Genomic DNA, 13129 nt, shown 5'->3' with positions numbered 1-13129 from the left:
TCGAGCCAGCATTTAACAGAGCTTTTTTGTGGTGTTCAGGCAATCAGGGGATCATTGGCCTCCCAAGTCCCTTCCAGTCAAACAAAACACTGACATTTATACTAATTATTGGCTCTTGGAGAAACGGAGAGACGTGTGGGTGCAAAAATAAAGAATTGAGGAAAGTAACAGAAAAACTGACAGGACGCACTGATAGCTTCAGCAGCTGCTTGGAGTTGAGGCAAATGACATTTAAATGTGGAGTGGGAGACACATATTTCCATCCACTGAACTGCTGTGCATCTGAATATGAATGACAAATTTACTTCTCATAGAGGAGCACAAAGGAATACGGCATTTCCTATGCAACATTTGGTTTTGGATAGTGGTGAATAGCTCCCCTAACCTAGTGAGAAGTATCCTACTTTCAAAGGAAGAAATTACCTTTTTCTCCCACTCTTTAATCAAGAGAGAAAAGAAAAAAGGGGGGAAAGAGCATGAGTGGATATTTCACCCTCACAACATGCACAACCACCTATGTGGTTCTGGCTGAGGCATGCAAACCCCTCCAGATGCACCGTCACATGTTAGCTGCATCCTTCCCTGCCCTCTACTGAGGGGGAACTGCCTATTGCAGCACAGTGGGTCGGGATGTGGGCTCCCCGGGGTGGGATGGGATGGGGTGGGTGCGATAGCAGCTCCTCGCCTGCCATCGGGAGGGGTAGCCCTTCAGGTGCAGCATTGAAGCCAGGCATGCTGTACTGAACAAGGAGAAGGTCTGCAAAGGAGATGCAGTGTCCTGAAGAGACCTGCCTAGAGAAGAGATGGACATTACTTATCTGGGCAATTCCCTCCTTCTCTGTCAAAATGAAGTAACAAATATTCACATTTATCCGCCTCAGTGAGCCCTCAGAGATATTGGGGGGAAAGGAGGGAAGTCCCACTGTATTTCGCTACGTCCTTTCTCAGTCGTTAAAGTTGCGGCTCTCATTTTTCACTCTAGGCTTGCTTTTAGTTGCACAAACTCCCTCAGGGTTCAGCGGTGGGACTCCAAGAAGAAATTGCTTTTATCTGGCAGTGGCTATTGTTGATATTTGGCTTGTACACCCAAAAAACTTCAGTAATGTGTCCCCTCATGTTTTTCAGAACTAAGCTGCATGATAACAAGATGAGCACATACTGTGCTATAGTCTGATTCTCACATAACATAAGTAAGACAGTGTCAGCTTTTGGCATCTGCAAATTACAGGGAGTTTTTAATCCATAGAAAGGAGAAGAGGTAATCAGTGTCAGTTTGCCACAGATTGTGTGGGAGGACAAGGGGAAGGGAGAAGTGAGAGGGAGACTATCATCAATACAGAAGGGATCTGTAGTAACTTAACTCCAGATTCCTTTCATTATTTGAAGTGAAAAGATGAAATAAAGAACAACAAAAAAAGTTGAAATGCAGCGCTACCGCACGTTTAAGCCATGCAGTGAAGAGCACAAGCAGTTTGATAGCTACTGCAGGAAGTGGACACACAGACATACTCTGTTGTTGATGCTTGTGCTGCTTCTCCTCAGATTTGCACTGAAGATGCAAATTCATGTTCAAGTGGGCTGGTAAGATAAATCTGCCCCCATGTCCTTGCCTGCAGTCCTGACCCTACAAACACTACTGGACTTGGGGCTTTGTAAAAGCAGTGTCCCACAACTTTGATCATGACTTAGCTCCACGCAGCAAGAGCATATGCGCTTGCTCCTTGCTGATAGCTTTTCCCTGCAGAGAAGCCTTCACACTAGGCACATGCATACTGGTTTTCACCTAAGAAAAACAGATACCTGCATCTAGCGGGGTGTGTATCATGGCTGTAGTGAGCAACGGTCTCATTCATTAGACCTGTCTTGGATTAATTTTTTGAACAAACAAAAGCGATGGCATCTCAACAGTGCTCGAGGTTGAGCCTCGGTCCTGCTATGCAGACAGCTTGTGCCTGGCTTGAAGAGATGTTTCTGAAGAGGGACTTTAGCTCTCCACAGCAGGCCGGCAGCATTTCTGTGGTGCTCGCCTTACCTTCAACTGTGATGTAGGAGAGGAAACCCCTGCTTCATCAGCTGGTGCCTCGCAGTAAACACAATGGCAGTCATAACAAATCACTGGGTAAGATGTGGGTAGAAGTGAGTCAAAGCACACATTCATCGAGGGTACAATGCTACCAGTCATTATGCTCCTTAAAGTGATTTAACTACAGTTATTAGTGAGCAGACGGTTTCACTAGGCAAGTTGTATCGCCCTGTCAGTAAACACAGAAATACACAGGCTGTCGAGTGCTGGGTGAAGCAAACCGTTCATAGCCATGGCTCATTAGTACTGTGATCAGTCTCGGTCCCCTTCCTTTTGACTCATTTCTTCTCCCCCTTTTTTCAGGTAATCGTGCTCTCCTCTGCACTCCTCACACCACATAGTGCTATTGAGTTGTTGTTTGCCAAAGGCCGTCTCCAGCCTGACACGGATATCTGATGCGGGACAATCTGTGGAGAAGATGAGTGAGTTCCTCAGCTGGAAAATTCAAATCCCTGGTCTGTCACCCTTCCCAACAGCCTTCCAAAAAATGACATGTCCCGCTGCTGCACTTACGGCTCCAGCTGAAACAGTTTGAAGCAGCTGTGTATCTGGCTGCAAGGAAACATGTGCAGCTCACAGGCAGCTCTCCCAGATGATCCAGTTGTCCAGCAACAACTCCCCCCTCCTCAACAGTAACACCATGTGGTGCTGAATCACCCCAGCCCCACTCTGTGCAGCAAGGATGATCGCTTGTAATAATTCCCTAGAAAAGGAGCGGCTGAGGATCCAGTGATGCTGAATTTGCACTCCCCAAGCAGTACTTTTTCCTCTGAGTATTCCTGATGGTTTCCCTGGGGCTGCTTCAGGTAGTGCTGAGGGAGTGAAAGGCTAGCGAAATCAACCCTCTCTGTCATGTTACCTTGCAAAACATGTGTGCCTTATACAGCATTAACTGCCTCTGCTCTTACTTTATCCCTCAGCCCAGAGAGGTGAGGGAGCACAGCCCTGATTTAGCCGACAGAGCAGCTCCCAGTCTGGTGATGCTCTCCCACTGGGACTGGTAGAGGCAGAGAAGCAGAGAGCCAGACTCGAGGGCTAGGTTATGTGGTTGCTTCTCTCTCAGCTTCCCGTTTCCTGCTCCAGTTTCTCCACCCACAGTCCTAGGAGAAAAGACTGTTTCTGATGGCACACTTCTCTGCAGGATTACGCAGGAGGACATATGGGCTGTGATGGTTTGATGATAATCCTGGAAGAATCTTCCCCTCACATGCATTTGAAAAAGCACGATCCCATTTTTCAAGAGGCCGCAGTGACAGATTCTTTCTTGAAGTAGGTTTCTGAATAGCATGATTAGAGAAGAGCTTTTATTTTTTATTTATGATCATGAAAGAGCCGCTATCAAATTCAGTTATCTAATCTTTTCCCTCATAAAACTTTGATACAATCTGTGATAAAAAAGCAGCAGCCAATAGAGATTGTGATTGCATATAGCACCAAGACTTCCAAATTGCAACAGAAAATGGTGGAGCAATAAAGCTGCATCCTCTTGCGTCATCCAAGGGTGCTAAGACTACAGCTTACACTGAGACGAGAATGTGAAATTATAAGTGACATTCACTCTATCATATCATTCTTTATTATGCACAGGAATAGATTAAATGGGAAGTAGCCTTTTAACCTATGTTCACTAGCTAGCGTAAGTTCTCTTAAATGTTTATAATGGTATTCAGAAAAGGGTGCATTTTGATTTAAATTCACTTTTGAGTGGCTGGAAGGAAACAATGGACCGATTATAAAGCATGGACAATGTTGCCTTTATGGAAGAGAGATTTATAAGAATGACTATAGAATGGAACTTTGTGCTATAAAAAATGAGAAATATTATGAGATTGCAATGTTAAAGCTCAAGAAATAGTTTGAACAGAGCAAGTAGAAATCAAATAGCCAGTCTCTTGGTTTCTTTTGTGCCCTCCTGTACTCTTTAATCTTACAATATGGCTTTGTAAATTCTGTAATCAATAAAGCAATGCTTTTACAATGCCAAATCTCATCCCTCTTTCTCTTTCTCTGCTAGTACGCAGGGCTACGCATGCCAGAACTGAGATGCCTTTTTCTTTTGCACTATTTGTTGCCCCTAAGAACCTCGACCTTCTGTCCTGGGAGGTGTCCTAGAGGGGTTTCCACACTCTGCTGGTCACAGAAAGGCTGTCCTAGCCAGCAAGTTCAGGTACTCACACCTCTGAGATGCTGCTGCTTTCCTCAGATGATGGAAGCTGGCAGCTGTGGTCTTCGTTCTCTCATCAGATGCTCTCGGGTCTCTGACTTGGCCACTTGAGGACATATTATATAAGCTAATGAGAAGGCTGTGAGTTTAAGCAGACACTGGTGCTCTTGCACTTGCTATAGGTCAAGCAGCTACTCTTACTGAGGCAGACGCTAGTTTTCCAAGTCATCATCCTCTCCCCAGCACACACACACACTTTGGAGGAATTCTTTCAGCCAGTGGGGCCACAGCTGTGGCAGTGGATGCCTGGACTCAGCCACCATCTCATACCCAGTAGCTGAAGAGATGAAAGGAGATGGTCATAAGAGCCTTCTAGACCAAGACTGGAGTGGAGCCTTTTCAGTGACCCTAGTGTGGTAGTGAGCTCCTTGTTTGTGTGAAGTAGTTTTAGTAGCTACCCATAGCCTGTGCTCAGGGAAAAGGCCAGAGGGACGGGAGGTCTCCTGCCAGTTGCATGTGAGCAGGAACAGCACAGGAAAGACTTAGCAGGTGCAGGAGCACAGCAAGGACACTAAACATGTGCATGACACTAAGCAACACTCAAAAGCTATGAGGAAGAGAAAACACAAGGCCACCCATGGCAAATGGGTTTACTCCTATATTAATAAGCTAAGCAGTACTTGGTAATAAGCTCAGACTGGATGGCCAAGCTCAATTTTGTTCGTAAATCTAGTCCTAAGTCACTTGGCTAGTAGCTCATGGTCAAGATTATCAGCAGCAGCAGGACCCTGTCAGGGTTTCCCTACTCCTGCTGCATGCTACCCAGGTGAGCTTGTGTGGCAGTCATCCTCATCCCACCAGCACAAACATCCTCCTCAGGAAAGCTCTCATAAAGCTACTTTAAGGATGAATAGAATGATTGAAGAGTTGTAGTAATTTGATTAAGTTCTTCATTGTCATATAGCTCAATTTATAAAGTAGCATTTTTTTCTTTTAAGAAACTAGAAGCCACTTAAAAGACTCAGCATTCTTCCAGATTTTGACCAACGTTACAGGATTCTTTTACTGGAGTTTGGGTTGGTTTGGGGTTTTTTTTGACATGGAAAGATCACAGATCCCCTTTTAATTTGAAATGTCTCTGCCTTATTCAGTTCTTCTCCTCAAGGAATTTCTTAAAAGGAAGTTGTAAAGCAGTTGTGAGAGCTCCCCCTCCTGTGGTTTATGCTAATAAAGCAACAGTATGGGCAGGAAAGACCTTCAGAGTGTTTCTGCAATGCATGTTAACTACCTTGAGAAAACCATTACTTTGTCTCAACATTTCACTGGTTATTGCCCATTGTTCTCACCCACGAAAACACACAAGAAGAGACAAATTCAAAAATTTAATGTTGAACCAGGCAGTAAGAATGAAGAGTCCACTCCCTATATGGAGTAACTGTACACAAAATAAATAAGTTACAGTTTAAACAAAAGCACAACTGGCTTTTTAAAGTGCATGTGTATAAGGCCTATAGCCTGTGAACTCCATTGGCTCAATGTATAAAAAAATTAGATATCTAAGTCTGCCACATGTGTTTAAGGATGAACAGGGCCTGGCTCAGCTCAGAACAAACCACCAGCTTCATTGCCTGGAGCCAGCCATGCTTCACACCGAGCCGAATTACAGCCACATTCCTTCTGTGCCTGTTGCACGCAGAGAGAAGTGTCTTACACTGGCAGCTGCAATGGACTATCACTCCCACTCAACACTGATTCCTCAAGAGCTCCATGTTGGATCATTTAGTCTGGACAGTATTCTTTTCAGACAGTGAAAAACCCACAAGTTATTTGTAATTAGATATGTTTACACCCTGTGGACAATAGTTTTGCATACAAAGAGTCTGGTCAAGTTGTCAGCAATAACATAGCTAGTAAAAAAATAAAGGACCATTGTTTACAGTCTTGATACCCAGTCACGTCCACTTATTTTACACTTACTTTTACAGAACAATTTCAGGTTTGCTTATTTGTTTTGAAATACATGGGAAAAACAGTTCTACTGTGCAATAAAATCAGACAGATACATCATGTTGTCCTTCATCCAAGTGAAAACAGGACTCGAGTGGTTACTTCTGAACAGTGGACTGCAGTTCAGGGTGTTTCCCTGCTCAAGTACAGGTTGAGGGTTACAGCTAAAACGATGCTTCTGCACAAGCTTTAAGTCAAATCTGTCCTATTGGAGAAAAGGCAAACCAAAGATTTCATTTACCGGAAAGTTCCTTTTCCAAATGAAAATACTTGTTCTACAAGTCACATCCTAGAACCATTTCAAGAGTTTTTGGGGTTTTTTTTTCCCCTTTTCCAACCTGCCATTGGTCCTTTTTTTAAAGTAACTGCTTGTTTCTACAGCCATGCAAAAGGCTACCTGAACCATCCTTCTTTCACAATGCCTCGGACTCTAGATATGCCAGTGTTAAACACCCCAGGTTACAATCTCAGGCTAAATGTTGGGAAGACAAATGGCTCTGCTGTCAAACAGAAGTGACAGTCCTCACTTTGGCAGACAAAGCTTGCTTAAACCTTCTCTTCAGATCCTGCATGTTGGGCGATTTTGGCCGTGGAATAAGAGAGGTTCTCCTTCTCTCGGGGGTGCTGGTTGTTTGCTGTTTATTGACTTCTTTACAGAGGAGGTGGAAGGCATTGAAGACATCATTATAGTTTTCACTGACAGATACTTCGTAGAAAGTACAGCCCAGCATGTTGGCCAGCTGAAGTCCATGCTGAGGCTCCACCTCTTTGACATGCAAGAGATCAGCTTTGTTTGCTACGATGACAACAGGGACTGCATTTCCTGGGTGCAGCTGTCGAACGTGATGGTAAAGGTGACTGAGTAGTTCATAGCTCTTATAGTCTGTGATGGAGAAGACAATCACCAGGGCATCTGCCCAGCGAATGCATCTGTTCAGCTGCTCATTACAATCCAGATTATGTTCATGGATCTGAAAAGTGAATGATCTCAAATTAGAAAGCTGAAGTCATAAAAGATTAAAGGAACCTGTCTTTAAGAGCCTGTAAAGCCAAATAGCATTTTACAGCTTCAGACTTATGTATTTGCATTTCACATTGTAAGTACAAACTTAATCTGAGCATGACGGATAAATGCATGTTGATTCAGCTGCAAAAAGCTGGAATTTAACACTGGAGTTTGCTACACTCAAATGGAAAATTGACCTGAGTATTTCTGCATGCAGAGAAAGACTTTGTAGTTCCACAGAATGGGAAATTAACTGGCTAGACAGTAAGTCTGGGGAAGCAAAGATATGAGCTGGAAGCATTTAGACCTGGAGTGTTGCCCAGTTCAAAAAGGCAACAATCCAGCATTACTCAGGTCTATACATTCAAAACTTTAACTTGTGACACACTAATGAGCACAGCCACAATGCAGCAGACTTCGCTTTCTATCGTACACATTTATGAAGTTTGCTGGGCACTGGTCATGACATTTTCTTCCACAGGTACCTTATTTGGACAGAATTGTTTCTGGTTTTGTGTCTAATGTTCCTGTATACAGGAAAAAGACACTTAAGTAATTCAGCCACTCAGAAGTAATGAGCCTCCATTGTACCAATGATTCGTCAAAACAGTGATTTGTTGTCTTTTACTACCAGCATACTACAGGCACGCAACATATCTGGCTTTACTGGTTATAACAGATGTTACCACCCCTCCCACGCAGAACACCAGACTCTGAAATGGACCATAACAAGACGCCGCACACCGAGAGACACACGCACACGCAAATTTAGAGCTGTTTTGGTGAACTGCGTGGCTGCATCTAGCTCACCTGAACTCCTGGAGTATCTTGCACCTGAATAGCCAACATCTCTCCATCTATCTGGATGTGTCTGCTGTAGAGGTTACCTGACAAGAACACCAACAGGTTCAGAAGTACAGCCACCACTCTACACACAGAAAAATGTTGCTTCTGCTGCCCGTTAGTTGTACGAGAAAAGTTGTATTGCTGTTTATGAAGTGAGGGACCAGTGTTACATGTGCAACAACCCATAAATTTATGGGTTTACTAGAAGCCTGGGATTTAATCTTGCGTTGACTTGTTTTGAAGTTTGATATTAATATTGCCCAACCTGGAACTTAGTCACTTCTTAGACTGTCTTAACTTAGATGATAAATGTAAGTGTGCAAAATAACCAGCTATCACAGAAAGGCAGTTTGCTTGTCATTCGGTATTTCTGCACTTTAACAAACCAGTTTTTTAAAAAGCTCTCTGCTAGCTAACCTATTTGTTGAGGTTTTTTTCCCCATTTGTTTGGCTTTTTCAAGTCATATCCTCAGAGTGCCGAGCGTTTTACATTCGCATTACTTTGGACTCGCCACTGTACTACCCTCAAGCACGTATGTAACATCACCCTCCGCTTTCCCCACTAAGCTGTCGCTGCCTAGATCATTTAGCCGCTGGTATTCAGTTTGCAAAGGGTAAAATAACATTAGGCTTACAGAATGCTTTCTTGCTTTAGCTAAGAGACTTCTTCAACGGGGGACACTTTCACCATATAAAGCAGGTTCTGTTGGAGAGCGGCGAGCCGGCGCTGGCGAAGCTGCGATCATGAACCGCATTTGTTGCGACCGGTGCGCACCGTCCAAGCGGGTGCTGCCGGGGCGGCCCGGGAGCAAGCTCTGAGCGAGTGCCGGCCTTGTAGCACCTCGCTGGGCTTCGCTTTGCAGAAATACCCGTTAGACGCACCTACAGCCCCACTTCTATGTTCTCTCTTTTACCCCTGCGACCAGGCTCAGTGCTAGGCTTTGCAGGCTTACTTCCAGGGCTGGCACACCCCCGTCCTCCAGCCCGGCCCCCCCGGGCGGCTCCAGGGCAGAAGGTCGCCGCCGGGGCCCGGATCGGGTCCGGGCCCCCCCGCCCCGCGGCGCGCCCCATCTCCGAGCCCGGCGGGAGCAGAGCCGCGCCGCCGCTCGCCTACCTGCGTTCCTCTCGTAGTCGCCGATGAACCGCCGGGTGAGGAACCGCACCACCAGCGCTGCGGGTAGGCACAGACAGGCAACCGTTAGCCGCGCTCCTCCGCCGCCGCCACCACCACCAGCACCACCGCCGCCGCCGCCACCGCCCCCCGCCGCGCCTCACCTGTCTTGCCCACGCCGCTGCCCCCCACCACGGCGATCTTGACGAGGCGGGGCCGGGCGGCGGCGGCAGCAGCGGCGGGGCACCCCTCCCCGCCGGGGGCGCACTCGGCGATGGTGCACATGCTCTGGGTCAGGCGCATCGCCGCCGCTCCCCCGCCGCCGCCCCGCGACCGCCGCCGCCGCCGCTCCCCCGCCGCTTTTCTCGCCCCCGCCCCCGCCCCGAGCCCCGCCCCGCGACCGCCGCCCGCCACTCAGCGCGCCCGGCGGTCGCCGCGCCACGCCCCGATCCCCGCCCCACGCCCCCGCCCGCCACTCAGCGCGCCCGGCCGCCGCCACGCCCCACGCCCCAGGCCCCGCCCCCGCCGGGGAGGGCCGAGCGGCTGCGCGGCGCGTTACCGGCCCCGTGGGGTAGGGGAAGGGGGTGTGTGGTCTGTCCGTCCGTCCGTCCGTCCGTCCGTCCGACCGACCGACCGACCCCGGTGTTCACCCCGCCGGGAGTACATCAGTCCCGCTGGCACGCAGCGGCAGGTGCGGGTCCGTGTAGGCCTGCGGCCGCCCACCTCCCTCCGCCGGCGGGCAGCCGTGCCCGGGCGGGCGCCTCGGAGCGCAGGGAGCCCCCGGCCCAGCCGCGGGGAGCAGAGCTGAGCCCAGGGGGCCCGGCCGGGGGGGGCTCTGTGCCCTCTCAGCTTGGTGGTAGCACACGGAAATAGTAAAAATATATGTCACGGATATGACAGGGGTTAAAGAAACACCAGAAGATGATGGCAAAGGAGGAGAAATATAGAGAAGAGGTGGGTGGGAAACGGCGGGCTGTGCTGGCCGGGAGCGGGGAGCGGGCGCTGGAAAGCGCCCAAAAGAAACCCTCGCAAGGAGCAAAATGGAGGAAGAAAACAAAGCTTGCTGGGAGAGGGGTGACACAGCAGGAAGGACAGACCTCATAGTAAAGGCCGGCGGATAACACCGAAGGCTAATTAGGAAAAAAAGAACGAATAGACCCAAAGTGTTTGGCTGAAAACCACAGCAGGGGAAGTGTTAAAAGAGAGTCGGGGTAGAACTGGGAGCCTGGAGGTGGCACTGGCCGAAGACGGTCACCATCGCAGCAAACGCCCGTTCGTGCAGAGCTTTCTATAAGCTGCAAAGCTACGTTGGTATACGGAAAAAGATATCTGGAATATAACGAAAGAAGCTGCTGCTGCTGCTCCTGCAGTAGCCGCTGCTTTCCCAGATTTTAAGGTGTGAGCAGACGCTGTGAATGATGCCTGGGGCTGAGGAGTGCTGGGTGCAGCAGAGAAACAGCTCGCTCTGCCAGCCGCCAGACCAACGAGAAGTGATGGCGGTTTAGCTGTGTAAGTAGTGAGTGCACTGTAAGGCTACTAAGGTCAAAGGGAAACGAAACTCTTCCATACATGCAGTTTAAAATAAATAGGTGGGTGAAACACAGGTTTATAAAAAGGCATTCTGAGTCAAAAGGGGAAAGAGTAAGAGACCCAATTGGAAAAAAAAACCAAGAAGGCTGAAGGACTCAGGAACTTGAATACAAAGGAAAGACTGGATTTCTTTATGCTGGAGCAGCAGAAATGACCTGGACATTGAATCTTAGGCAAGGGGAAGGGTTTCACAGAAGACCTCCTGGCAGCTTGGTAACTAAGGTCACTGGACACAGAAAACCTACAGGTAACAGTGAGGAGGGTCACTCTCCTAAGAAAGTATTGTTTTCAAGATGAGGGCATACAGAAGATAAATAATGGCGGCCAGAAGCAGTTACCTCAAGGAGGGAAAAAGGAGCAGGGCTGCCATGCAGTGAGAAGGACAATATGGATTGAAGGAAGTCTGGCAAGATTTCCAAAACCAACAAGTGTTTTGTCTCCATTTTTAATAAAGATGACTATGTGAAAGATGGGAGCAGAAGGAGGATGAGTAATGGGAAGAAAGTCACGGGTAATTACAGCAGTGGGGAAAAACAAATTATCTTGTCCCGAGTGCAGACAGGCCAAGTGTGTGAAGATAAGGGTGGAGGAAGCAAGTTTTACTTCTTGCTCCTCAGTCATTCTGGAATACTTGCATTAAATAAAGGGAAGGAAATAATTTGCAGTAATTTGGACAAATTTTGAAGGAAAGAGTAATTAAAGATATGGGAATAAATGGGATAAAATCAAGCAGAGGATTACATGAAATGTCACTTCAGCATGATAGCTTTCCCTGATACAACTTTGTTTCCCTTTTCCAGAAAGAAAGAAAATGTGGTAGATGCAATCTATCTGAGGACAATAATACCTGATACTGTTCAGACAGGAAATGAGCGCTTAAGCAGAAGAATGTGGGGATCGGGAGACAACGACGGAGGGGTGTTTTATATGGGAAGCATCAGGCTGAGGGAAAGCTGCTCTGCAGGATTCATGAAGGCTCCTGTCGCCCTTCATATTTTCATTATAGTGGTGTCATCGAGCACGCTAATGATACCTGCTGTTGGCAGAGCTAGAAGACATCACCAGTTCAAACGGGGGTGGGAATAGTATGTTGGAGAAACTGCATGCCTCTTAAAACTGGATTAACAAAAATATAATTAAATTTGATAATACTAATGACATGCAGAGATTAATCACAAAAAAATTCTTCCATTGACTGTGAGATCAGGACTTGGAAAAGAAAGACTCGTTAATCACAAGACGCGTAGGAGCTATGTAAAAAGGGAAACATAAGCCCAGTTATGTCAGATAAGCAATTTCAGAAAAGATCTGCAGTACGATGTATGATTCTGTCGGCCAGTCAAGAGTAAATCAAAGTGGAACAAGCACAGACAAAATCCTCTGTGATGATCAGGGACTGGGCAGCCCATTTCAGAGGAGGATAAAAGCACTTGGTGTATCCAGTTTGGCAAAACAAGGTGGGGCTTGGGAAAAGGGGGAGCCGGGAAAGTCTAGTTAAAACCAAGGGCCAATGTCAGCATGAGAATAAGTGGGTGTAAGCTCATCTTTGCAGTCAGAGTAGCAAAACATTGGAACAGCCCTCTAGCAAGAGCAGCTGCAGCAAAATCAAGCCTGACTCCTTTTAAACGGATCTGGAGGAGTCTATAGAAGGGTTTACATGGTGTGGCTGACTGCAGCTACAACGAGATTGGATGACCAAGAGATCCCTTCTAGAAGCCTGCAGACAATATTCTAAAACCATTACATGAATAAATAGTTAAGTCTAACACACAACAGTGCGTGCAGCAGTGGTGTCTCTAACGTGTAAAAGGGGCATGGTGGAAAAGGGGAAATGGGAAAGGGTGACAAAAATGAGACAACACCTCAATAAATTTGTTTTATGAAGGACTTGATTAATTAGGGACTGGATGAAAGTGCTAAAAGAATCGGCAAATGGGATCTTCTCCCTCTGTCTCAGAACACCAGAAGCAAAACAATCAGCCAGACTGAAAGATGGAACTTCTGGAAAAAACGATACAAAATACGTTCTTGTAAAATACATCATTGAGCCACTGAGTCAATTGTTGTAGGAAGGTGCTGGGACAAAAATCAAAATTATCTATATACAAAGAAGGAGTGTACATTTATAAATTATGAGAAAATGCAGTTTTACAGTACTTTGTGCAGGCATAAAATTCATAAGCAGCAGTACACTGATCGCCTCAAATTTTGAACCAGTTTTGTAAGCATTATGGGCCAGAAAGAACTCTAACACAGTGTGGACAGGCTTCCCCATTTATCAGTCCTTTTAATGCAAAATTTCTCATGTCTTCCTCTCAGTTA

At 46.9% G+C, this 13129-nt stretch overlaps 2 protein-coding genes across 4 annotated transcripts in view; one reads left to right on the top strand and one right to left on the bottom strand.

Moving 5' to 3' along the window:
* SCFD2 (sec1 family domain containing 2) overlaps positions 1-4068 on the top strand; it is a 206202-nt gene extending 202134 nt beyond the window's left edge. For 2 of the 3 annotated variants that reach the window (XM_064449434.1, XM_064449432.1), the window contains exon 9: positions 2387-4068. In XM_064449434.1, coding sequence (XP_064305504.1) covers positions 2387-2479 — 93 coding nt within the window. In that variant the 3' untranslated portion in view covers positions 2480-4068. The remainder of the gene's footprint in view (positions 1-2386) is intronic. The other variant, XM_064449433.1, reaches the window with a different exon arrangement.
* A 1546-nt stretch (positions 4069-5614) lies between these two features.
* RASL11B (RAS like family 11 member B) lies at positions 5615-9580 on the bottom strand. Its single transcript, XM_064449435.1, has 4 exons — positions 9382-9580; positions 9221-9277; positions 8071-8147; positions 5615-7225 (listed from the first exon to the last, which is right to left on the bottom strand). The coding sequence occupies exons 1-4, from the start codon at positions 9518-9520 to the stop codon at positions 6758-6760; spliced, it is 741 nt and encodes a 246-aa protein (XP_064305505.1). The 5' UTR covers positions 9521-9580; the 3' UTR covers positions 5615-6757.
* Between the last annotated feature and the right edge of the window lie 3549 nt (positions 9581-13129).

Source organism: Phalacrocorax carbo, chromosome 4, assembly GCF_963921805.1.
Source record: "Phalacrocorax carbo chromosome 4, bPhaCar2.1, whole genome shotgun sequence".
Classification (NCBI taxonomy): Eukaryota; Metazoa; Chordata; class Aves; order Suliformes; family Phalacrocoracidae; genus Phalacrocorax; species Phalacrocorax carbo.
This window is presented reverse-complemented; position numbering and strand designations above follow the sequence as displayed.